The sequence below is a fragment of the Corvus hawaiiensis genome, chromosome 10 (assembly GCF_020740725.1).
Source record: "Corvus hawaiiensis isolate bCorHaw1 chromosome 10, bCorHaw1.pri.cur, whole genome shotgun sequence".
NCBI lineage: Eukaryota > Metazoa > Chordata > Aves > Passeriformes > Corvidae > Corvus > Corvus hawaiiensis.
In genome coordinates this window covers 3,396,397-3,422,507 of record NC_063222.1, presented here as the reverse complement: position 1 = coordinate 3,422,507, position 26,111 = coordinate 3,396,397, and the positions used below count along the sequence as shown (strand labels likewise).

Here is a 26,111-nt window from a genome sequence, read left to right as displayed (position 1 = left end):
CCCGCGGTGAGGGCGGGCTGCGGGCGGGGCGCGGCGGGGGCTGGCCCGGGGACACGGGGACACGGGGACACAGCGAGATCGCTCGGCATGGCGCAGTACGCGAGGGGCTCGGCCGTGGCCGTCATCCGGCTCCGCAACCCGCCGGTCAACGCGCTCAGGTACGGCCGGCAGTCCGCGGGGAGCGCCGGGCCGGGGCTGGGGACCCCCTTGTCAGCTGCTGGGGGATTCTCCGATTTCCTTCCTTTTCACCTCATTCCCTCTCTCCGTGCCCGAGTGAGGCTCCGCCCAGTCCCGGGTTGGGGCGGCCGCAGAGAGCCTCAGCCGGGACTTCTACACCGCTCGGTACCCGCAGGGGCCCGGGCGGCTCCTTCAGAGGTAGCGTGGATCTCGCTTTGCGAACAACATGCTGAACTTTGCCGTAACTTCTACTCTTTCTTATAATTTCTAGTTGGGGGGTTTCACAGGAGAGGTGCCAGGCTCAGCAAACTGTACTTTGTCTCATCTCCCCTGGAGGATGTGTAAAAACTTTGCCTATTTCTCATCACCTTCCAGTCTTTAATCAAGACATTGCTTCAGCAAGACGTAGCACAGCAGCTCAGCCTGGAGTGCCTTCAGAGCTGTTTGCTACGAGTCAATCCTCAGATTTCCTGTTTTGATTGCCTGCCCCACACACTGCTCAGTGCTTGCCTGGCAAATCCCTGCGCTACCCAAGTGTGCTGGGAGGAGAGGGCAAAGGGCTCTGTGGCTATCAGGGGTGGTTCAACAAGTGGAGCTGGGAGCAGGATTAAACCCAGCCAGGGCTGGCAGAAAGCCGTTCATTTGTCCCTTAAAAGCTATTGAGGAATTGACCTCTAAATACTGATCTTGGTCAAGAAAGGCCCCACGCAATCACAAACACAAGCCAGTGAAAAACAAGGTCCGACACCAATCTGTAGGAGCCTCTGAAATTTTAGTTTTTCATGTGCCTTGGAAAGGACTTTCGAGCTTTTGGCTTTGCATTAGATGTGCATTTTAGCTCCTTTAGTTCTGATTAGCATGCAAACCCTTTCTAAGCAGCTGGAGTTGCTCAGTAACAGTGACCACAGTGTCTATTCAGTCTATATTTACAAGCCAAAAAAACCCCACTGCAGTTGTGCTTGACTTATAAATTAGAGAGTTTGTTAAAAAGAAGCTCGTAGAGACAAGGCAGAGCATGAAAAGGAGATGAAACATGCTGCTCTTCTGTAGCAAAGCTACAGTGTAGCTGGCAGTGCTCACTCTTCTGTTGCAACTTTTTAGAAGCGCAAACGTTTTCACATGCTCAGGTAATTACCCTGAGAAATTCGGAGTGACTTGGTGAGTTTAGATGAACCACACACATGCAGGACTCCCAGAACTGTAGGGTGGAAGACATCCTTTGGACCTCCTGTGCCCAAGACCAGTCTAAGAAAATTTCCAGGCTGTGCTCACAATAAACTTTCAATCCTTACCATGAAAAATACAAAATACAGAGCTAAAGAATCATGGAATCGCTGAGGTTGAAAAGACCTTTAAAATCACTGAGTCCAGCCATCAACAGTAACAGATACATGCTTAAGGAACCTTAACTCCCCTCTTTTGAGAAGTTCTGGAGAAAACCCAAAGTCACTTCTGCCTTTGAACAGCAACAGCACAACAACTTACTTCTTCAGGACAGACCTCTGCTTTTACTGCCCTCTCCTCCTGGCCCTGCAGTGCCACACAGCAGGGTGTGGTTCTGATACACCAAGGGTGACAGCGTGGTTGTAGTCCTGTTCCCCAGCCCCACGGGGAAGAAGGCAGACCCTGGCACACTTCAGATCCATTGAACTACGGCTTGAGACGTGTCTGTGGTCTTTGGTGGCATGCCAGGGTAATACCTGTTTTAAAAGAGATCCGTAATTCTCACACCCTTGCCATTGGGTAGTTTTTAGCTGAGATCTGACTGCAGCTAGGAAAGGTAGAGCACACTCTGATCCCTGGGTGCTGCTCCTGCTTCTGCACATTTCTGTTCTGGACCACAGGGAGCAGGTTTGTTCCTGCTGTTGGAAATGTTTGACTGCTCAGGCGATAGCAGGCAGTGAAAGTACAGAGAGGAGCCATGTCCTGCAATCCTGAAAATTTCATTTCACAGCAGGCACAAATGCTTTTTAAGACTGGTGAGATTTTGCTGCTGTGCTCCAGCCTCCCCTATCTCTCTCCATTATCCATTTCCCCCCTCCTGGGCCATCACACTGGCCATTAGCACTTTAGAAGCCACTGGTGGGCAGGAATTTGCTTTCTCCGTCTGACACCATCCTCTGCTGTGCAAGTACCTGGGGGGCAGCGCTTTCCTGAGGAACGTATGATGACTTGAGAGTCTGGCAGCAAATTTGGCTCCCACACAGACTCCCCTTTAAGCTAAACGCTCTCTCCACCAGCAGAGGTGGCATGTGCCAAATTTGATTTGTTTGGAGGGTTTTTTCCTGGTTTGCAGAAGTTTAGTATTCAGAGATCTGCATTTATGAGACCATGGCATTGAGAGAAGGGATTTAGATAGGCAAAGAACTAGGAGTTTGGGGGAACAGAAAGACAAGACTCACAAAAGAAAGAACTGACTACCTCTTCTCAGCAGAGGCAGGCTGCTGGCACTGGGAATTAGAAGGACTTTAAGGAGTATTTCAACATTTGAGCTGACAAGGGCAGAAAGGCTCCAGGGAGGATAGGAGAGGGCATGCAGTAGGGGAGCTTATGTCTGGGATTCTATGAAGTGTGACAGCGTAACAGATTTGATTGGGAAAGGCTCTCCCTGGCTGCCAGGATTGTCCTTCTGACCGTGATCACCATAAAAATCAGAAAATGTAAAGGAGATGAGAGAAGCTGCAGTTTCAGACAGGTAGCAATGAGGGGAGAATGTGATTACACGTGTTGGACTGGATCAGCACCTCATCAGGATGAGACGCAGAGAGAAAATTCTGGGATGAATAAGCATCTGCTCCCTAAAACAACTCTTCTAAAATTCCACCCAAAAGATGCCACTCTGGCTCTGGCCTTAATTTATGTGCAGGACTGTTCAAACTGTATTAGCAATTTGTCACACAACAAGGTGTGACAGTAGCTACTACACAGCTGGATCTGACACTGAAGCAAGGGAGAGCAGAGCAGGTAACTCCAGTACACAAGTCCTCAGTTTCAAGTAGGGGATTATGTAATACCCAGCAGTAAGTTCAAAAAAAAACACTGCAGGAAGCTATCCAAAGGAACAGGAGCCTGTGACAATGGAAGAGCCTGGATTGGTTGTGAGGGATTGGTTACGTGAAAAGGGACATATAGATTCGGGATATACAGATTCTTTGCAGCTTACTGATCTGAGAGGCTGGCTATGTGAGAACAGGCACATAGACCCTTGCAGCTAGCTGAGCAAGGTCTCATAAGACAATGCACCACACATCCTGCGTAACAACTGAAGTTACAGAATATTACATGTATCTTGCTCAGTAACTGAACCACCATTGAGTCTTACTGCTGAGCTACGGGTTTATTTGCAGAGCCAGCAAGGTTAGGTTTTGGCAGTATAACAATAGACATCTGTGGTTAGAAGGCCAGGGAAAAAAGCAGAACTGCTGACCACCAAAGGGGATCTAAGGAGGGGTTTAGGATCAGCTTAGTAGACCTGAACCACTTAGAATGTGCCGTTACAAATATGCATGAAGCCTATTATTGACAGTATATAAGGAGCTTTGGTACAATCAATAAATCGGATTCCTGTTGATCACTCATATTGAGCGTCGGGGTTTTCCCTCTATCGTGACAATTGGTTTTGTTCAGGTTTGAGATTTTCAGGTTTTTAAAGTTTTTTAGAAGCTGGGAAAAGTACAAAGGGAAAGGCCCAGATCTGCATGTTTTCCATAAACAACATTTTCCACTGTTGGATTCGAGTCTCACTTCTTTAAATGAGACTAAGTAAATTTCCAGGATTCCCTTATATTAGTTGTTTGGGATTTTTTTTTATGAAAGAAATTCATTTTCACAAACTCCAGCTAAAATATGAAATAATTTAGGTAAATAGTAAAACCCTGCTACAAATCCAGCACATCACTGTCACTGCAATGAGTTCCATAAAATAAAAACAACCTGGTGTGGTAACCTCCAAGAATATTCTCTTGCTCTGGTGTGCACGTGCTCTTTAACAGCACCTATTTCGAGTTCCTGAGACCTGGAACACTGAGTCACCTTGGCAGACTCACTCTTCTGGCAGTCAAAATAGTATCCATGGTGGAACTGACTACATGGCATGGATGCAACCTTGGAAAGCATGGAGGGAACTTCTGCATGGTTACTGCTAAATGAATGACAGTGTCACAGTAATGAAATACATATGAAAATTACAGTGACTTTTTGTTTCTTTAATGCTCTAGCAGTTTGAAGCTGGGATTCTCCTGAGTATTTTTATAATTCTACTGCCATATATTCTACTGTGATGCTTTAATTGAAAATTACAACTCTTAGTGCCAGTTATGTGAGTGACAAAGGAATGCAGTCTGTGTGTTGGACTTTGACATATCCAAGGCAAACTTATCACTCCATCTTAGGAAAACAAGAAACTGCAAAAAGTCTGATTTTACTTCCTTTTTACCCTGCAAAAATTCCCATTGGGAAAAAATTATATGGAAGGAGAAGAGATATTTATGCAAGTACCAAATTAAATTATTCACTGGCATAAACAGTCCTGTTGGGTTAATAAAGGTGAGGTAGGGATCAAACTGTGATTTTGTGGCAGCCTTGCTGACTGGTTTTTATTTTGGTGGTAGCATGTTGCTGTAAGTGCTGAGGACTTGTAACCGATTTCCTCCCTAGAACCTGAACCTTTCCATTTGCTGCAGACAACCCTTCTAGATGGGCACCTTGCATCTGCTGATCACATGCCTGGAACAGACACAGGAATACTGATTGCTTCTTGCCTGTTCCTGACAGAACTGTGCCATTTGTCTATACAATATTTGCAAATTAGTAACTTCACATTTGTTTGGATCATAGGACATCTTTTTTCTCCCTCTTTGCACTATGCTTTGTAGAGTGTCAGGACATTTCCTAATGGCTTCTCCTGCAATCTCCCAGCCCCTGGGTGAGTTTGGTATTGCTGTGGCCTGGCTCTCCACTGATGCACAAACAGAACTCCAAGAGCAGCAAGCATTGGGTGCAGCCTGTGGGTGCTCCTCAAACAGCAGCAACCACAGATATGCCAAGGGGAGGGACATAAAACCCAATTTTTAAACATATTTGAACACATTTAGTGTATAAAATTTGGAAAGATAATAACTCAGAGGGAAAAGGGGTTATATCTGCCACTTCAAGGGAGGCTTCTGCCTTCCTTAGCAGACACCTGTCTTTCAAAACCAAGACAATATTAAAACACATTTAATGTATAAAATTTGGAAAGGCTTTCATATTCTGCCATGTGGAGCTATGTGCAGTGGAGGGGCCTTTACTGACTCACCTCACAGCTTTACTTTGGCATGGCCAAATTATTCTCATTTTGAGTTTCAGCTTTCAGAACCATTACTAACATCAGACTTCAAAGTTGTCTTTGATGTCTGGGTTGGGCAATTGGTACATAACTGGCTGTTCTCTCTCCAAAAATTACACTTCTCCCAGTCTCTGGTTGTCAGGCCTCAAGGCTCCCACTGACTTTTCTATGTAGCACGGCCTTATCCAGGCAGCAGATGGTCCTGGAGACCCTCCTAGACAGCCCCCCTCAGCCAACAGCCCTGATTTAGAGACTTTGCTAATAGTTTGTCTTTAACTTTTGATTTTGAAGGAGGAATATGCAGAGGTTGGCTGGGATTCCTTCACACAGCTGGTTTACAGGGAGCTCCTTGGGCTCCCAGGTTTCCCTTCTCATACTACGTGCTCTCACGTGAATGCTGCAAGCGTTGTTCTGTAAAAATGTGTGTACACGAGAGTACAATAATGTGGTTTTCATCTGCTTCACAACAAGCTTCCTTTTTAGATGAAATGCCCTCTAATACATAGAGCAACATGCACAAGCTGAGTATGCCTCAGGCCTTTCTATTAGTTCTGTGTAATTAACACTGCTCCTCTCCACTGGGCATCAGCAGAGCTCTGCTCCCTTTTCCTCAGCACCAAGCTTACATGTGGAGCTGGACTAAGGGTTTGGAGAAGGTCTAGGAAGGAAAGCTGGTTTTATAAAGGACTGGGCAAGCGTGGATGATACCTCTTGGATATTCCTCCAGCCTCCAACTTCTTGTAGCTCAGATTTTCTGAATCAGAACCATCTCTGCACATCCACACAGAATAGTCTCTCGTAAACTGTGTACTTAAAACAGTGTGTATATAAGTATATTTTAGTATCAAAACTATATATACATAAAATTTGTATTCATATTTCTATTACTAAAGTGTCAATGCTTCTATTTTTACCTACTATCACTATTGTTACCACCTTCTAAAACAGACTAGGCTCTCCATGTCCATATCCATACAAACACATAAATTAGCTTTAAAGAGGCAAATGCAAAGTGGACATACAGTTGGGTCAGACTTTTTAAATACCTGATTTGAAAAAACACTGTTTATACTTCTACAGATCCATTTTGAAATTCTTCATTAATTCTTTGCTGGCCACATTTACTGCTGGTATCTGCAGAACTACCTGTTCAGATAAGTCAAAACGTGTTCTGTGTAGTGTTTCATGCCCAAATTCCCTTTGACAGGATCCCACACCAGTTTAAGTCTGGACTTTTGTGCAGATCTTCACAAAGTGAAAGTATTATTAACATCAGCAGAGCCTGTGTCAGGTGTTTGAAAGATAACTTTTTTATCCCTAGAGCTCCTTTCAAAAAGTTCTCAGATTGTCAGTGGTTTAGCATTAATTACTTTTAAATTATGCTAAACTGTTTTCTTGAAAATCTGAATGTTTAATTCATGAAGACATTTTCAAACGACATTTCCCTGTGCTACTTGCTGTGGAAACAGCAGTGTCATAGCCTGAAGATGAGTCTCCAGGCAGAGACTGACAGGTGGGCTGGCAGCCTGTTGGGTTTGGGTGCTTGTCCTTCGGAGCAAGAGGGAGACTAAGGACAGGATTCACCTGGAGAGGCTGTGGCAGCAGCCAGGCATGGGGACAGCCTGTGGGACATGGTGCTCCTTTTCACTGGGCTGCTCAGCGTTCCTAGCACATACCTCTTGCAAGGGGGGGTGTAGCTGATGGTTACTCACTGAATCTCTATTTTATTTCAGTCTGGCAGTTCTCCAGGCTTTAGAGGATGGGCTGAAGAAAGCAGATGCAGATCCCTCAGTGAAAGCTGTTATGATTTGTGGCGAAAATGGGAAATTCAGTGCAGGTAAGACATCAAACATGGGCTGAGCAGAAGATGAAACACTCTCCACCCGACATATCTGAAGATTCTCTGCCTCATAACACTGCTGACAAAAGTCCCAATTTGGCTGGAAATGGCCACAAGACAGGGTGCTTTGTCTATTTTGCTGTGCCACCATTGACATGCTGGTCATGCAGACAAGCTGGACTGTCCAGGCCAGAAATAAGCTGGTCTGTTCATACTGAAATGAGGGACAGCTGCTCAGCTCCATAACATCCTGGTGCTTCCTCAGTCTCCGAAGCCCTGTTGATGTAAAATCTCTGGACTATTTATTGGTCTAGTGTATGGAATGTACCTGGGGTGGGACAGTGGTGAATAACAGATCTTCTCCAGCTGAATAAACCTGAAAAGCTGGGGAAATTCTGTAGAGCTCTCCATTGCTTGTTAGTAGTAATTTGCAGTTAACTATTCCAGGCTCAATATTACACCAAGGAAGTTTGCAAATTTCTGCAAACTGCAGAAACTGACTGCATGATCCTTACAGTTACTCTGTGTTTTTGTACTCAGCCTTCCCCGGAGCTCTGTGAACAGGATCAAGGACGCAGGGTTCCTTGAAGGTGGTCCCAAAAGTGGCTGTTAACCACTCTCCTGCCAGCAGCACGCTCTGCAAGGACTTGGGCATCTGTGAGCAGCTGCATCCAGTGGCACAGAGGGAAGGGTTGTTCCAGCCACCGCCTTGCCCACTAACTCCTCCTAACCTCTTGGTGCTCCCTCAGGAGCTGACATCCGAGGATTTTCCTCTCCGAAGAGACATGGAGTTGCCCTGGGCCCCATCGTGTCTCTCATCGAAAGCAGCGAGAAGCCGGTGGTGGCGGCCATCGAAGGCGTCGCTTTGGGAGGAGGCCTGGAGGTGGCGCTGGGCTGTCACTACCGCGTTGCACACGCGAAGGTAACACACCCTGCTGGGGTCCTCGGGAGCCAGGTACAGATGGCACGAGCAGAGGGACGGGGTGCCTTCCCTGGGACCCTCTGCCCAGAGGAGAGCGGCTTTATAGCTATAGGATACAACTCGGTGTGCTCAGACATCCTTCACCTACACCACCACCCTTGACGTCTTTCCTGAGCCTTACTAACTGACTAATTTCAAGTCATTTCTAAATATAAAGTTGATTTGTAACTAGTAGGATAAGATGGCTGTGTAGAAGCTTCAGTAACCAAATGTTAATTTGCCCTAGGTCTCATTATCTATATTCTGATGCAGACAGCTGTATCTTACTGACTCATGCAGCGTGACTTTCTCTTATTTATTTTTTTCCCCAGCCCTGTGAATTTTGCACTTCTTTCTGCTCATGGCCTAGTTTCTATAGGTAGTTGAAACTCAGGAGCACTTATGGTTAGATTCCCCATGAGCTCTGTGTCTCCGAGGAGCACTTTGACTGAAAGACAGCTTTAAGAGTCTTCAGGAATTATCTGGCTTTTTTTCTTTAATCCCCTCCTTCAAGGTTCAGGAATGCTGAACCAGCTTGAGCAGTACCTGTGTCCTTGTAGAGACTCCTCACTGACAGGACCATCCCCTCACTTCTGCAGTGAGTCACTCTCTCCGTGGCAGTGTGGGTTGCTGTAACAGCATAAAGAGATATTCCACATCATCCTCTGTGCCACCTAAGGTGAGCACCACGGAATCACAGAATCATTAAAGTTGGAAAAGACCCCCAAGATCACTAAGTCCAACCTTTGACCAACTACCACCATTCTCACTAAACCACATCATGAATTGCCATGACTACTGGGACTATAAGTAGTGGTCTTAAAGTAACTCAAAATCTCTTGAAAGCTCAGTAGAAAATGGGCAAACTATTTTTTAAAGGCAACAAAATCTAGATACATTTTTTAAGAGAAGTCCCCCACAGACTTCCTGCTGCCCCTAGCTTACCTGCCATGACTACCAGATGGCAAATGCACCAAGAGGCATTTGAAGGAAGATTAGGGAAGAGTTCAGTGGTGTTCAAAGCCAGGTTAGATGGGGCTCTGAGCAATCTGGTCTAGTGGAAGGTATCCCTGCCCATGGCAGGTAGTGAAACAAGATGGTTTTAAGGTTCCTTCCAACCCCTCACCAAACTTGCAAGAATTAGAGTAGGGAGGTGACAGTTAAGCCAGCATGCCCTCCAATAGTTGGTAACAACTACTTGAAAGCATTATTGACACGTGTCAATCTAGGGAATGCTGTCGGCCCTACAGCCCTCCCCCAGTGCTGTACTAGCACAGAAAATCCTCTGAAAGGTCATGTTTTCCTTGTGCATTTGTACAGAAATCCTTGAAATGGTCAAGTGATTTTTTTTCTTGAATATCTTACGTAGCAAAATGCAGGGATGGAGTTTCTATGTAGAAATTCTGAGGCTTCCTAGAGGAGCAATGTGACTCATATCTACTTGTCTTCTTTTTTGCTCAGTTTGCAATTACCACTCTTTCTAATCAGATTTTTTTGTTTAATTTTACTTCATTTTAGGCTAGGATGGGTTTGCCAGAGGTCACCATAGGGTTACTTCCAGGTGCTGAAGGCACTCAGCGACTCCCCAGACTGATTGGAGTACCAGCTGCTCTGGATATGATCACTACAGGTGAGTGCTGTGTCTGTATAGATGAACATGGCATTGAGTCCTACCAGCTTGGTCTAAAAAACAGGAATCTTTTACCTGTGTAGCTGCTTGGGTTGTAATTCTACTTGCTTCCACCCATGAGGGGCTAATTATCAGCTGCACAAGTCATTTGATCAGATGGAAAAGAACAAAATTGTCCATCAGGCTCTGCTGTAGTCACCTTATTTCTCTTTTTATGGCAGGAAAACACATTCCAGCAACTGAAGCACTGAAGCTTGGCTTGGTTGACGAAATTGTGGAAGAAAACACCATTGAGGCAGCAATCCGTTTGGCAAACAAAGTGATTGGTGAGGAACAAATTGTAGCAGTGCCAGGAAATAATTGGTGATGTTTCAGGGCTGAAAAGAGTCAGAACAAAGCCCACCAGTTTGTTCCAATTTATATGCTCCATTCTTGAGTTTTGGCATCCACAGAAGATACAATTAATTGCAGAATTTGTTTCCTGTTGTCTGAAGTGAGAAAAATCAAATGCTGAAAAGCTGCAGAAATTCAAGTGAGATTCAGAGAACAGATATACATCAAGTCCTCCTGCCTTTTAATTGTATATCCAAACTCACATGCTCCTCTGGGATGCTGCACTCTGCAGGTTTTGGGGAGTAAGTGCTCTTTCCATATATAGTTCTGGATCCCAGCTGGCGCTGCATGCATCCTGGTTGCACCATCCATACTGGCTGAGCAAAAATAATTTTCTCCCTGTAGTGGAGGGGCTGGCACATCCTCTGCTCAATTTAATGATCCATGGTCTGTAAGTGACTCTGTCCCTAATCCTTTGGGTGCCACATAAATAAAAGGCCTGTGCGGATGGGAGGGATGGGGAGAGATTTTTTCCCCCATTTTAGGAATAACAGAATCAAATTCACTGAAGTTCACTTAGGAAGAGGAACATTCCTTGTGCAGCACGAGGAGCACTGCCTTGAGAGAAAATAGGGCATTTTTCCACTACTGACCTCCTTGTACCTTTGGAACCTGACTGCTGGATTTCATCTAGGGCTCTGTCACAATGAGATGAACGCAGGAAAGCAAAAAACCCTTCCTGCTTTGGTCATATGGCCTTTAGAGGCAATGCTGTTCCAAGCTGGGGTGTTGGTTTTGCTCCTCCAGTTCTCTTCACTACAGACAAGGCCCCTTCTCCATGCTACAAGCTGAGGCAGCTTTGTCCTAGATGACAGTGCACCATATTGTAGGGTGCTTCAAAGAATGGACTGTTCTTAAATATCAGTGGCTTGTATACCTCCCCACACTTTGAGATGTACCAGACAGGTGCCAAGGTATTCTTTGGCTGGGTTTTCTATAGCAGATGCCCTTCCTTCTCACTGTATTCATCCTATGGTATTTTAGGGCTTCATTTTCTAGTCCAGAATCAATGACATAAGCAGTCCTCTTTTCTCTTTCCTGTATGTCATCAGACTAAATATAATTCTTCAGCAAGAGATGGATGATGTATTTCACTGCTGCTTCTAAGAAAAACAAAGGTACCTTGGTTCACTGAGTTTGTCTGGTTTGAATGAGAATTCTGTTTCTCCATCTGTTGGGAGAGCAGTGAAATATTACCACTCTTCTAAGCAAATTAACCCAACAAACAGTGCTCGCTGTGATGTACCCTCTGGGCTCTGAATGATGCCTTGCACAAGATCTGTACCAGTACTGATGGCAGCAGCAGCAGTGTGTCATGAAATGAGTAATGGATACATTGCTGGAACTGGCAAACCAGAAAACATTCTGCAGTTCAACAAATGCTATGTGCAATCGGGTGAAGTTTAGATATTTGCATGCTTGTTTCTTCCATGACAGACATTGTGCAGTGGCTGACAGTTGTGAAAGCCAGCTTGGCCTTAGAGGAGACCCTCAGGAAGGAAGCATTGACCACACTATTTCTCAGGGGAACTTGCTTTCTGGAGCTTATATCCACTGGCAAAATCCTGTTCTTTAGCTTCACCTTCTTTGGAAATTGTCAAGCTTCATCTTCTTTGGAAACTGTCACTACCAATATTTTTTTTTTTTTTTTAGTTGTATAAGCATACAAGGATCCTGACTGAATGTCCAGCAGGTAGCCTGTCCCAGTCTTACTCATTATTAGATTTTCAATCTGTTTATCGCTGGTTTGAGTTACCCCAGCAAAAATGAGTAATGTCATTGATGGTGTTTCACGTCACACTATATATCAACTCCCACAGGACTTAAAAATGCTTTCAGACTCTTTCCAACAGCTTTACTGGCATTTACAGTACATGTTTTAACAGTGAAAACACTGGTGAGCCAGCTAATCTATTTCTTTCCTGCTTGAAAAATTTCTCATTAGACCCCGCAGAAGACCATGACAAGTTTTGATGCACCATTTACCCTCAGGTTATCTAATAATTTGAAAGATTGGTGTACCCAGAGCCTATACCTTCCTTTCAAATCCTTCCTTGCTTTGGCCTTTGCCTAAAGTTAATAATATTCCTGTCATACAAAGGCAAGGCAGCACTTCAATTTTTCTCCATCAAGAACTAACAGGGCTGCAGAAGAGATGACAGTCTTGTATAGCTGGTCTGGAGTTTGTTCATATGGAGTTCTGTTTTCAGTGAATGTTTTTCAGATAATCTTAATAAAACCAAAGAGAATCTACCAAAAAAAAAAAAAAAAAGCCATCACAGAATTGCACTGGCTTTGTGTGGCACGCAGCATTTTGTTTCTGATGAGATTTTTTTTAAACATGAAGCTACAACTGCTGACTTCTTACGGAGCAGTCTGGCTAAATAACCAGTTTTGTCACCTCTGGAATTTCTATTCCTGGGAAGGCTGTACAGCAAGATAAGTCTCAAAGAATCAATTCAGAAATAATTTTCTTCTAAAGCTTTCTCAGTGCTGGAGCTGCAGTATCTCATGGCAAGAGATCAGTCTCAAATGACTGCCTTACTGTATCAGGGGTCCTTGATTACTGTTGTGATACACAGCTGACAGAGCTACTTTTATGGCACATTGGGAGAGCATTCTCATCCATACATTTTTATGGATTGTTTCTAATGAAGGACACTTTCAAAAGATGCTCTGAAACAGTAAGTGGGTGTAGGAATACACAGAGGCAATTACTGATTCTGAGTTAGATTTCTCATTGAAAACCAGTATTTATATATTGCAGAGAGAAAGTGAGAATAATTCCCTGACCTCTCCAGGCAAACTGGCCTCTCCAGGCTAAAGAAAATATCTTCACTTCTGAAGGCATTTTTTAAAAGGAATAGACAGGAGCTAAATCCTTGGGGACAAGGAGAACATCCCTTCAGTAAATGTGCTTGACAATCACTGCAGTAATCTAAAGTTGCACTTCAGGCTTTTCCCAGCTGATGGCATCACAAAATTGACAAATGGCTGGAACTACTGGTGGCAGGTAGCAGCTTGTAGCTCATCCTGCCCACTTCTTGTTGGCCTGCTCTAGTCTTCCTCAGCTGGAGGAGAAATTGGCTCCCGGCCTCCACACAGCAGACTTTGAAGCTCTCCATATACACCGCTTGTTTTTCTGACCCCATCTGCTGCTCAGAGCAGAGCAGTACCAATGCCTTGCACCAAAGAGCCAAGGAAAATCAGAGCAATTTGGAGTAGCTCAAGTCCCCCAGGTATTAATCTGTGTGGAAAGATGATGAGTTTCTGCCTGTAAGCTACTGGGAGTTGCTGCGGAGGAAGCAGTTGTTCCTTCTGAGGCTCATCAAAGCCAGGGGCGGAACAGATGCTGCTGGTGGGTAATTGCATCCTTGAAATGGAGGCTGGAGGAAAGGCTTTCCCTTAGAGCTGCAAGGCCTGTCCGTGAGTCATCTCTGCCAAGATGCACAACATCAAGACATTTTAATCTCTCCCCAGGGCTCAAGGTTCTGGCTGACACCTTCCTTAGACAGAGGCCTAGCCAAGTGTCCCTTGGATACAAACAGAGTTTGTGAAAGGTCTGACATGGCCTGGACTTGTCTCTGGCAGCCTGAGGGGCAGGGGCCAGGCTCAGCTTTAGTCTTCAAAAATTCACAAGCAGTTCCCTGCATCAGGAAGAACATTAGGCTTGCAATGTCTCTTGCATGTGCCATCCCATAGTATCCCTAGGGTTTACAACTCTGGGATGATACTTCTTTCTTTAAATAACATAATATTTGATACTGTATGCATACATGGTGCATTTGCTGATAGAAATTTTATAGACTTGATCTGCCCTTTGTGTCACCTGGACTACAAACCTGGTAAACAAAGCAGGAATCTGTGTTAGTTCTGTGTGTGGATGAAGCTTTTCCTGCAGCACTGATGTCTGGCACTGTTCAGCATCGTCCTGCTGCTTTGCTTTCAGAAATCAAGCTGCACACAGGTGTCCCACACTGATCTCTTCTCCCCAGATTTGGATTCTGGTAATTCTTTCCTGATCATAAAGATGTCCTTTATTCTTATTAGCATTGCAGAAGCTAAGATACTGCACAGAGGTGCTGTAGAAAACCTATTTAGTTTGCAGCTAAAATAAGAGTTTTATTACAGGAGCCTGAGTTACTTTTTTTTAGTCTGAGGAACCGTCTCCTGTCCCCCACCAGTATTTGTGCTTACAGTACTATTTGCTGTCTGAAGACCAAGCCTAAAGGCTCCCAGTGGTATTCCTTTTTTACCAGCCCTTTCCACTGGACGTCATATGAAGTCCCTTGATCTGCCCAGTCTTCCAGCCATCAGTTCAGCTTTCTGGGACAAGCCTGAGCTTTCCCCTTGTGATGGAATATAACCCACTATTTAAGTCCTAAATAAAGAACTGCAGATAAAGAGCATTTCTGGGTTAAAAACTTAGATTTAAGGAAAAAAATATTCCAAAATAAAGGAACATTATCCTGACTAAAGCCTGCAATACTGGCTGATACAAATTATTTCCACTGTGAATGTGAAAACATTTTTATGAATGCTGATCACAAGGGAAGCTACTTACACAGTGAGTGTTCATCTTTTTGTGCTCACTAAGAGGTTTAATTAAAAAACCTGCGCTCTGAAGACCTCTATTACAAGAAATCAGTATATTCACTCATCCTGGAAACTTGTATTTCTGTTTCTCCTGTGTTGCTCAGTCTTGGAGGAAGGGCTAGAGTCAGGACCTGTTGTTCCTCAAGCAACCATGCCTGCCATGCTGCCATTATTCCTGCTCTTCAGCATCCTCTGTAGGATTTCCTGAGTTTTCTGCTGGTGCATTGGCACTTTCCTAGCTCAGACAACAGGAAGAGAAAGGGAAGCTGGATGCGATATGCTGCCTTGGAAGGAAGTGTGCCCCTGTGGCACAGCTCATCTAAGAGGCCAGAGCAATGAGACACTGTCCCCAGAGAGCTTCCGCAGAAGGTTCTCAGCCCACCACTGGACTTTGGTGGCAGTCCTGGCTGCTTCTGGGAACAGCACTAGCAATCCACACAGTGCCATGCTACAGTTAATGATCTGGATATGGCTGTGATGACAGCAGGGTCATTGTGAGAATGTTTCAGTCTCAAGGGAATACGTCCCAAACTGCTGATCTTGTTCCTCCACAGTCTTTACTGAGCAAGCTGCCATTACGAGCAGAGGAACACCTGAGTATGGCCAGGTCTGTGCTTAGGAAGAAGACAGAATTTTGGCATCTGAAATGTAACTAAGTTCTCTCAATTAAAATCCTTTCTAGGTATCACCATAGCAACCTCTTCTGTAATGAACTTCACATATTTCTGTGGCTGCTTGATTCATCCCTTGCTGACACAAACATGAACTCTCCCTTATTCATTTGCTGCCCAACTCATGCTGAGTGAGATCTCCTCTTGGTTAGTCCCAAAGTGAATTGAGGGGCTCGTTTGGTCAGGGAAGAAGTCAGGGTGTGTTTTCCACTCTCTTGTCAATGTCTGGGTGAGGACTCTGGCTGGAATGCCTCTGGCTAAGTGTCAACTGGGTCCTGAATACTAAACAACACTGGAGGAAAACTTCATTACTGAAGCTTATAGAAAGACCCGTATGAATGTGGCAGCTGGGACTGTAGAGGGAAAGAACTGGAAAGCCAGGGCACTCCGAAGCTGAGAAAAGGAAGGAGAGAATTACTTCTTTGAAAAGGAAGTCTTACTTTTTTTGAAGCCTGAGAAGGGACTTGAAAAATCGTAATTGTCAGAGCAAACAGAGATAAGGAGAAATGTCAGATGCTTTAGTTCTAGGCCCAGATCACTGTGCCATGCAAGCCCTAATACAGTGGGAATTGGAGAAGAGGCAGACTGCCTTCCCAGCCTGTGGAAAAGGGTGGAAATCTGTAGTCTGGAAAGACTACATCTGAAAAGATGTGGATGCTTTGTTCTGTAACTCCATTTCTCTCCCCCCAGGCCAGCCCCTGGAACCCCGCAGGCTCAGCCTGAAGCCAGTTCCCAAGCTGCCCAACATGGAAGCGTTCCTGCGAGAAGCTCTGGTGAAGGTGAAGCGACAGGCGCGGGGGTGCCTGGCTCCGGAGCTGTGCGTCCAGGCCGTGCGGGCCGCCACCGAGAGGCCCTTTGCCGAGGGCGTGCGGCGGGAGCGGGAGCTGTTCGGGCTGCTGCTGAGCTCGGGGCAGGCCCAGGCGCTGCAGTACGCGTTCTTCGCCGAGAGAGCCGTGCGCAGGTGGGCAGCGCCCGGCGGAGCCTCCTGGAGCAGCGCTGCCCCGCAGCCCGTGCGCAAGGCAGCCGTCATCGGTAAGGGCACGGAGCGGCCGCACCGCGCACAGCCGGCAGCGGGGCTGGGCGAGCCCGGCAGCCACCCGCACCCGTCCCCACCCACAGATACTCCACACGCATCGGCGAAGCTGTCACTGCATTGGGAAGCTCCAAATGCAGATGGCAGCTCGCGTGCCACTAGATTAGTAGGTGATGCCTCCTCTTCCTTTGGAAGAATAGCTTCACTTCAGAGACAGCTTCGTGTGCGGACCATCAGCGGTCTGCTCCCTTTTAAACACCGAGACCGGGCTTTGCTCCGTGCTAGGAGCAGGTCTGCAGGAAATTCTCCTCCTCCTGGTCTAGTTCTGTACTGCAAGTGTATGTGCGCAGAGTCACTCAGGGATGTATTAATACAAAAATGTTTTGACAGCTGCATTTTAAGAAGATTTCATCTCACTGGGATCCACTCCTGCCATTTTGTAGCCCAGCAAGATAATGCCTTCATTAATTTTTTATAAGAGCAATTTAAGTAAAACCTTCGATGCACCGCTGAGATTTTTAAAAAAATCTTTCAGCTCTAGCTGTTGATAGTAGCACTCAAAAATGGTTAGACAGGGAACTTGGAGAACTTGGAAAACATCCATTCTGTTTCAAGGGAATCTCACCAGATCAACACTGCTTTTTTCCTGAGTGCTTCTCAGGGCTCTTGAGCTGTCTGACAACTCATTTTAGGCCATAGAGATTTTTTTGGAAGTTCTGTTCTCTTCATTAGCTGCCATGCCATATTTTTAATAGAAATGGGTTTTTAAACATCACTCCACAAACCCTGTGAGAAGGATATGTGGCTGTTAAAGCATTCAGGTAAAGAGGCATTAATTATTACCAGATTTATTCTATGACTTGAAGAGCACAGAAGTTTGGACACACACTTTTGTCAGTCTCCGACAGGTCAGTCCTACAATGTGTGCTTTGACAGGAGGGCTTGTGTTGGAGTTTGTAGGAATGCCCAGGTGGGACATTCTCTGCTCTGTGCTGCTAAACCATGGCAGAACAACACGCTTGCAAAGACCTAATCACAGTGACAGTTTAGCCAGAAGGGCTGTTAGAGCTGAGCTGCCTATTTTGGAGCTGTAACTGAGCTAGAGGGAATTCTGAGGACAAACGCAACCTCTATTTGAAAGTTTCTAATAGAAACATAACCTGTCTTTTACTTCCAAAGAGAATTGGCTGGGCTGCATGTCTCTTCCATTGGATTACGTATTTGCCACTCATCTCTGCATAGATTTCTGAATTCTGGTCTGAAATTGCCCCAGCCTCACCCCCAGGTTTCAGTGTTTTCATAGCTGATTACAGACAACACTCCAGTTAACTCCTGCAGAACAAATAAGTGCTTTGATACTTCTGCTTCAGAGCACAGTCTGTCACACTCTGGTCATTTTAATGACCCGGAACTTTCCCAAATTTTTCAACACTGCATAAAACGTGCATAGCCAAAGTGGGAACAGCATCCCAGGAGTAATTACACCAAGACCAGGTACCAAGGTGTTTCTTCCTTGCTCCTGCTTCGTATGCCCAGGATAACAGGCAACCTTCATGTTAGCCATGTTCAACATATCCAGTTAATTATCTACTGGCAGGGAGCAGCTGCACCCCAGGGATGGGGAGCCAATGGCAATAACAGGAGGCAGAACCACAGAATCCTTGAGGCAAGAAGGCACCTCTGAATGTCATCTTGTCCAACATATCTACTCAAGTGGGGTCACCTAGAGCCAGTTGCTCAGGACCATGTCAAGACAGCTCTTGAACAACTCCAATGATGAAGACTCCACAACTTCTCTAGGAAACCTGTCTCACTAAAAAGAATGGTTTGCTTATGTTCAGATGGAGCTCCCATGTTTCAGCTTGTGCCCCTGACCTCTGGTTTTATCACCAGGGGCCACTTGAGCCTGGCTCCATCTTCTTTACCAGGTACCTTTCTCTCAGGTGTTTATATATACATGGGTGAGATCCCCCAAGCCTTCTCTGTGCTGAAGTCACAGCTTGCTCAGCCCTCCCTCATGAGGCATACTCCAGTCCCTTAATCATCTTATTTGCCCTTCACTGAACTCACTCCAATCACTCTTGCTCTGGGGAGCCCAGAAGTGGACCCAGCACTCCAGCTATGGTCTCACCAGTGCCACGTAGAGAGGCAGGATCACCTCCTTCAGGGTTCCAGCAAGACCCCTCCTGCTGTAGCTCCAACACCATTAATCTTCTCTGCCACAAGGTCATATTGCTGCTCAGAGTCAACCTGGTGTCCACCAGCACTCCCAGACCCTTTCCTGGGGAGCTGCTTTCCAGCAGCCAGCCCCCACTACGCACCGTTCCTCCCCACACACAGGACTTTACACTTCCCAGTTCCCGAAGATCCTGCCCACCCATTTCTGCCTCTGGATGGCAGCACAACCTACTGCTGCATCAGTATTTACAGTAACTGGGCAAGGCAGGCAGGGCAGGCCCAGAGATCGTACAGGTGATCAAGCAGAGTTCCCAGGATGATGAGGGTCCAAGCTAAAGGTGGGAAGCCAGTCTGCAGGCTGAGGTCTGCATCAACAGTAGCCATAGCCACAGTAAGCCACCAGAACTCCTCCAAGGAAGCTTAAGAAGAGGCTATAAGCCCAGGTCTGAGCTTAAATGGGGCTCAGAGGCAATGGACAGTGCAGGTGGGTGGAGGGTCCAGGTGTGGCTGGTCAGGGACATTAAATCCCATCAGTGCACTCAGGGCCTTGACACTCAGCCAGACTCCAGCCCTTGCTGAATCACTGCTCCCATTACACAGCCCTATATCCCACCAGTAGAGCTTGCTTTCCTTATGCTCTTGTTCATGTCGTATTTCATTTTGTGTGACTTCTCTTATCTTGGAGGTTCTTGAACACCTCCTTTTAGCTCTGAATCCCACACCAAAATGTCAGTGCTTTCTATCACTTCTTTCTGCACCTTGTTGTGCTTTTTTTCCTTCCTCTGGAAGGTTTTCCTCCTATTTTGCCTTTTCATATAAGTAAAATTGTGAGTCCATTAGGGACAGGCAGAGAACATGCCAAAAGAATTGAATTTTTTCTTTCAGGCTACTGTAACAAAAAGTCATTCTCCAGCCAGTACAATGCTCTACAGTATTTTGTAACTTCATGTGTTTGATCTGAAGTACATCCTTGCAGCACCAGAAACCAAAATCCTAGGCATGAGGGACTGACACCTTTTAAAATAGCGCTGCTCATCCATGCAAGTATTGAGTCTACTTAGGTGACCCAGGGCCTCTCTATTTTCACTGCAGAGAGGAGGGCAGTCAGAGAAAGATGCTGCCTCAGTTTAGGCTCCTCAGAAGTCGTGCAGACCCCACTTTCCCACAGACAGTGCTGTGCTGTTTCACACACTAAACCCATGTTGCATTGTGCTGCTGCTTCCATCTCTTATTGCTGCACTGTGGGAAGATCATGTTGATTTTTCATGTTGACTTTTTGTTTCATTTGCTTCTGTTGTTTGAACTCTTGGCTCCCACCTCTTTTTACTTGCTCTGGTTCCTCAACACCCAGAAAGAAGGTTCGTTTCTCTGTGTCCCTTCCAACTGCATCTCCCCACAGCTCTCTGCTTGCCTGGAGTATCACATCATTTCTGCTTGAAACTGATACCCTGAAACAGAGAAAGCAGCAGCCCTGGCCTGCAGCAGCCCATCACTGCCAATTGCTTATTATTGTTTTTATCAGGAAAACCGGACCAGTCCTTGCATATTTTTACCAATCTATAAAGGATTATTTTCATTGCTAGGCATTTTAAGGTCCAAATATTCATTATAGTTCAGAGTTTTTTCCACTGATCAGTATTTCTGTAGTGTGTGTGACTGTACGTGATCTCCCTTGTACATATTTCTTTTGTTTTGAAATTTGTTTTTAAAATCCTGAAATTAATTTTGTATGATTTTTCGTATTCTAAGTACATCACGTGACAGATCAATAATTAACCATCATTATTCACTCAGCTTGCCCAGCAAATGGATTTGTCATACCCATATTTGGCCTGAAATTACATATGCACAAGTGTAGTTTTGATTATATGTCAAAGCTTCATTTCACAATAAAAGACCAGGAGCAGGATGGCTGGGCACCGTTCTTGCTCCTGAAGCAGATTTCAGTCTTTTTTGGAAAGATGTGCCTTGGACATGAAAATAAGTCGCCTGCATGGAAGATGAGAATATAGGGTTTTTCCTGGTTTGGGGGAAGGGAGAACACTGTTGAGTAAGAAAATGGAGCATACAGCAGAAATTCTGGAGTAGTTCCTCACCGTGTTTCAGTCTGCGTGATCTGAGCTGAGCATGAGACATCTCCCTTCCTCTTTCTTCCACAGCCCTCTACACATGTAAGGCCTAATGATCCCCTACCATTCTTTCTGCTCTAACATATTCTTCCCCAAGATCACTTGGCTTTCTGAATTGTGAAAGAGGAGTCCTCAGAAATGCCTCTTTCCCTGCTAGATAGCCAAAGCTCTCCTTAGTTTTATAGCCCAATTTTAGAAAATATTTCCAGGGGAATCATGCTGTGCAAGCTCTAATGTAACAAACCCCTTGGGGCTTTCATTACTCTCTCTGCCAGCTTCATTAAACATCATTTCATACAGGCCATTGCAGACTTCTGTAGGAAGTTGAGACAGCTTTTCTAGGTCAGAAACAAGCTTGGCAAGCTCATATCTTATCTATGAGCCTGTTCCCGTGGCCTAGAAAGTGTAGTACTACAAGCATGTGTGCCTGCCTCTCACAGGATGGCAAAAACCTACATGGAGTACTGATGATGAAAGCAACCAGGGGAACCACCTGGCACCACTGCAGAGCTTCCCTGGGAAAGAAGCCTGGGGAACATCTGCTCACAAAAGAGGCTTCGATTTAGGAGAAGCCAGTGTGTTCATATGGCAAGAGAACTACTAACATTTCAGTCGCGAGACTGAAGCTGGGAGGATCAGGAGTGGGTAAGACCTAGGACGTGTGGAGAGCTTGGAAATTCTAGAGAGAAACTCCAGGCCTCCACCATGGAAAGGAAGAGACTTCAAGAGGGAGCCATGTGGAACTTGCAAACACTTCAGCTTGATGTCTAAAGAGAGCCTGACAGATGGGGCTGGGTTTGGGGGTGAGTTACCCTCCTGCACTGCAGGAAGAAAGCACCTCATTGTAGCTCTCCAAAGACAGGGAAAACCTGTCCCTGATTGTACCTGCTCCCGCATCACAGGCTCTGGAGAGTGAGCACAGTGGGAGGAGCTACTCATGTTCAGGTTTTTTCAGTCAGCAAACCAGAGACACTGAATTACTAAGAGCTGATTCATGTTATTCTAGATTTATTTTCAAATTAGTTTCCAGCAGAACTTGATTATGAAGTAGCAAATCTAATTTCCTAGAAAGGGACTTCAGCACTTGCTTGGGAGTGTAATGATGGTTTGTAAGCAGGCTGCCAGCTAGTGATGCCAGTAAAAACTATCTTCTGGTGGCTAAGCAGGGAATATTTGAAATGTCTTGTGTGCACACAAGCTGAAGGTGGGCAGAACTAAACCAAGAGTGTGTAGCATGCAGGAAAAACATCCTACCTTGTCTGACCTTGGTTGTTGGAACTTGTTTAAATGATGACATCATTTCAGCTCTTCTTTACAAAGCTGCTTTAGACAAAATTTTTAATCCCCTTGTTTCTGTTTATTTGTTTAGCTGACTTTCATTTTTAAACCTGAGATTAAAAAAATCATTTTTACAGAATTATAACAAACCTATACTTTTTCTGGTTGCCGCTTTATTTAGGATATTAATAATCCTCCCATTCAGAGGCTTCGCACTTTCAAAGCTGGTAAAATTGTGCTGACCTTCCCTCACTAGTTTGTATTAATTTAGTTGGAAAAGCCTCCACTGTGGGAGAGCAGGATCAGTGGTGTGGGTTGTGTGTCACAGGAAAGTGCAGCTTCATTTAATGTCACAGAGGGCAGAGCTGGTGCAAGGGATCAAGCCAGTAATCTCTACACTGGGATTCCTGGGGGTATGAGCAGGCGGAAGCACATTTATGGATCTTGGAGGAAAAAATTACAGTGTGAATGGATTCTCAGTTAGAGGAATTCTGGGCAAGAGCCTTAACTGTGTGGTTGGACAAGGAAGACTGACTTTGAGAATCTCCAGAAGGAGGACTTGAAGAGTTCCTGGTGAGCAGAGATGCCTGATATAAAGTGAACAGCAGGCAAAAGGCTACTGCTGTGCCAGCGTGATTTAAAAGGAGAGAGAAGATGTTGAAATCTAGATTAAGAGCACTGCGTTAGTTCCATCCTGTTTGACCTGGCACTGAGAGACACACAAGATGTTAGAGACAAGGTTTAGAGCAGATCAGCATCCAAGTCTTTACAGAAATAGCAGCCGAATTTTTTTTTGCTCCAAAGATCATGCAATGAAGCGCAGAGGGAGAAAAGGAGGGAGACAAAGAGGAAGCTTGGAAGGACGAGGGAAAAACCAACTCTTTGAACTTTGCCGGTGTCAGAATCTCTGGGGGGCGGGATGGTGTATCTGCTGAATGCCCATAACAGACCATCTCACAGGAACAGTGAGGCACTGATACCCTAAGGGAGAGGCTTGCTTTGAACCTGCCTGCAGAAGGTGGTAACAGGGTTGCAGCTGTAACACAGTGCTTTTCTCTTTGGTCCTCAGGGTCTCACTCCTCAATGATCCTGGTTTCCATAGGTATAAAACTTTGCAGAGAGAAGACATGAATCACACGGTCTGTGCACACTGGGTGAATCCCACTGGAATTTTGTAAGCTTGTGAGGATACTAACTTACCTTTGTGCGACCTCTTTTCAAACATTCAGGCTCACTGAAAGAGCAAATTCACCTTCCTTTTTCCCAGTCTTCAATATCTGTTTTCTATGTGTGCACTACTTGTTTTCCAGAGGCCTCTACTTTTTATCCTGGAGATACAAAGGAAATGCTACTGTCAAGAGATTAATTTTCTCTTCATAGTCTTTGATTCTATCTCACTTTCATCCCTAGGGCTGGGAACAATGGGCCGAGGCATTGTGACTTCTCTGGTTAAAGCCAACATACCTGTGGTAGCCCTGGAGCAGGATCTGGAGTATCTGAACAAGGGAAGAAAGGCTGTGATGCTCCTTTTGGAACGTGAAGCTAGGAAAATGGAAGGGGGTGCCCAGACCCTGGATTTCCATAACCCTGCACGTCTCCAGTTCACTGTGGACTTTGATCTGTTGTGTGATGTAGACCTAGTCATCGAGGCTGTGTTTGAGAACATGGTGCTAAAGAAGGAAATATTCCACAAGCTGTCAAAGATCTGCAAGCCAGGGGCCTTGCTGTGTACAAACACATCAGCCCTGAACATCGACGAAATAGCTTCTGCCACGAACCGCCCACAGCAGGTCATTGGCACCCACTTCTTCTCCCCTGCCCACGTGATGAGGCTGCTGGAAATCATCTATGGCCGCCACACATCCCCCACCGCCATCGCCACTGCTATGCAGCTGGCCAAAGCCCTGAAAAAAGTCGGAGTGGTGGTAGGAAATTGCTTTGGGTTTGTTGGGAATCGCATGATGTTTCCGTACGTACAACAGGCAGTTTTCCTTTTAGAGGAAGGAAGCAGACCAGAAGCGGTAGATCAGGTTCTTGAAGATTTTGGGTTTAAGATAGGCCCTTTCCGCATGTCTGACCTTGCCGGGCTGGATGTGGGCTGGAGGTCTCGGAAGGAGCAGGGCCTGACCGGGCCGTCCCTCGCTGCGGGCACGCCGGCCCGGCAGCGGCACGGCCAGCGCTACAGCCCCCTGCCAGACCTCCTGTGTGAGCAGGGCCGCTTCGGCCAGAAAACCGGCAAAGGCTGGTACCAGTACGAGAGGGCCGGGGGCAGGACAGCCACGCCAGACCCATGGCTCCACGACTTCCTGTCCCAGTACCGAGACACCCATGGCATCCAGAGCCGCTTCATAGACCAGGAGGAAATCCTGGAGCGGTGTTTGTTTTCCCTTATCAATGAGGGGTTTGCCATCCTGGCTGAGGGAATAGCATCAGGCCCAGAGCACCTGGATGTCATTTACATCAATGGCTACGGGTGGCCGAAGCACAGGGGTGGCCCCATGTTCTACGCCTCCACCGTGGGGCTCCCCCGCGTGCTGGCTAAACTGCAGAAATACTCTGAGGCCCACCCTGACGTGCCCGGGCTACGGCCCAATGCCTTTCTGAAAAAGCTGGTGGCTGTGAGGAGCCCCCCCCTCAAGGAGTGGATGTCCTACCTCAGCCACCAGAGCCCCAAGCTGTGACTCCTCTGGTGGAGGCTGATCTCATGAAACCGGTGCTTCAATTGCACTGTCTCTTCCAATCAAACCCAAAGTGCTACAGGCCCCTAAACAAAGCCACGGGCCTTCCTGGGCCTTTGCAGGGAATAATTTTGGCCGATGATTGATCTCATTTCCCCACGTGCTGCAGGCCACCACTGCCTTCATCCATTCTTCTCTCCCAGCCCCAGCCTCACCCACTGTCTTCCCACACTGCTGTGTAAAGGCCCATCTCATTTTGCACTGCCTGCAGGTCATCACAGCTGTACTCCTCTCCCAGTCTGCCTTTGGGGAAGGCAGGGAGCAGCATTTACAGCCACAATGCAAATCATGGCTGGAGCCAAGAAAATTACAATCACAGTTTACCCAAGACTTGCCAGATCTCCCAAATCCTGTCTGCAATCTATTTCCCAGTTTGTTTCAGCTCTTTCCTGAGCAGCCACCTCTCCTCAATTCCCTGGCTCTTCTGCAGCCAGCCAGCTGGAACTTGCTCCCTTCCTGCTGCTGAGGGACAGATGGCACAAAGGTGCAGCACCTTCAGAGGTAAAGTCAAATGAAGTGGAGAGAGCAGGTCTGGGCAGAGAGCAAGGGGCAGTCCCTTGCTCCCCTCTGGTACTGTCTCTTCTCCCTGCTGCAGAGGAGGCTCTAATAAATGCCAGAAAAGCCACAAATACCTCAACCTGACTAACCTGCCCTGTGGTGTTGGCTCACGACTGGCTTTCTGCATCCAGACTCCATCCTCTGTTGCCATTATCCCCACCTGGCTTTGTCCAAGCAGAAACATCTTCTGGCATCTCTTCAGTGTGGAAATGTGTTGCCATCACTCCTTGCATCTTGCTTGACTACACCTAGCAGGTCTTGGGGCTCTACAGGCTCTAATTGACCAGCTTGAAACACGGCCTGTCACTGACCGGGTTTTCACATGGGCAGAGGGTGCGCAGAGAAGGGCACAGCACAAGAGCTGTGCAGGCAGGGACACTGCTGCAGGCAGGCAGGGAGGTGGCAGATCTCTAGCAAAGGGCAGAGCAGAGGGAGTGGGAGCCAAACTAGCTCCAGACTTGATGCTTTGGGACAAGGTCTCCCATTTCACATGTATAGTGAATGTATCATCTAGTCTGGTGTGGTCATATTCCCTTCTCAGGTGCGTGGAATGTTTAACTTTTGATTTCAATTTAATAAAACTACTTTGATTATCTAATGACA

The 26,111-nt window shown here is 46.2% G+C and overlaps 1 protein-coding gene across 1 annotated transcript; it reads left to right on the top strand.

Annotated features, from left to right (window-relative positions):
- Window positions 1-52: 52 nt before the first annotated feature.
- Window positions 53-26,111, top strand: EHHADH (enoyl-CoA hydratase and 3-hydroxyacyl CoA dehydrogenase). Its single transcript, XM_048314775.1, has 7 exons — window positions 53-158; window positions 7,237-7,340; window positions 8,093-8,265; window positions 9,823-9,934; window positions 10,156-10,260; window positions 16,285-16,626; window positions 23,623-26,111. Exons 1-7 carry the CDS (start codon window positions 88-90, stop codon window positions 24,891-24,893), a joined length of 2,178 nt encoding a protein of 725 aa, XP_048170732.1. The 5' UTR covers window positions 53-87; the 3' UTR covers window positions 24,894-26,111.

Coding starts and splice junctions, on each gene's coding strand:
- EHHADH (XM_048314775.1), top strand. CDS start 88: ATGGCGCAGTACGCGAGGGGCTCGGCCGTGGCCGTCATCCGGCTCCGC. Junction 159..7,236: donor CCGCCGGTCAACGCGCTCAG/GTACGGCCGGCA, acceptor ATTTTATTTCAG/TCTGGCAGTTCTCCAGGCTT. Junction 16,627..23,622: donor GCGCAAGGCAGCCGTCATCG/GTAAGGGCACGG, acceptor TTTCATCCCTAG/GGCTGGGAACAATGGGCCGA.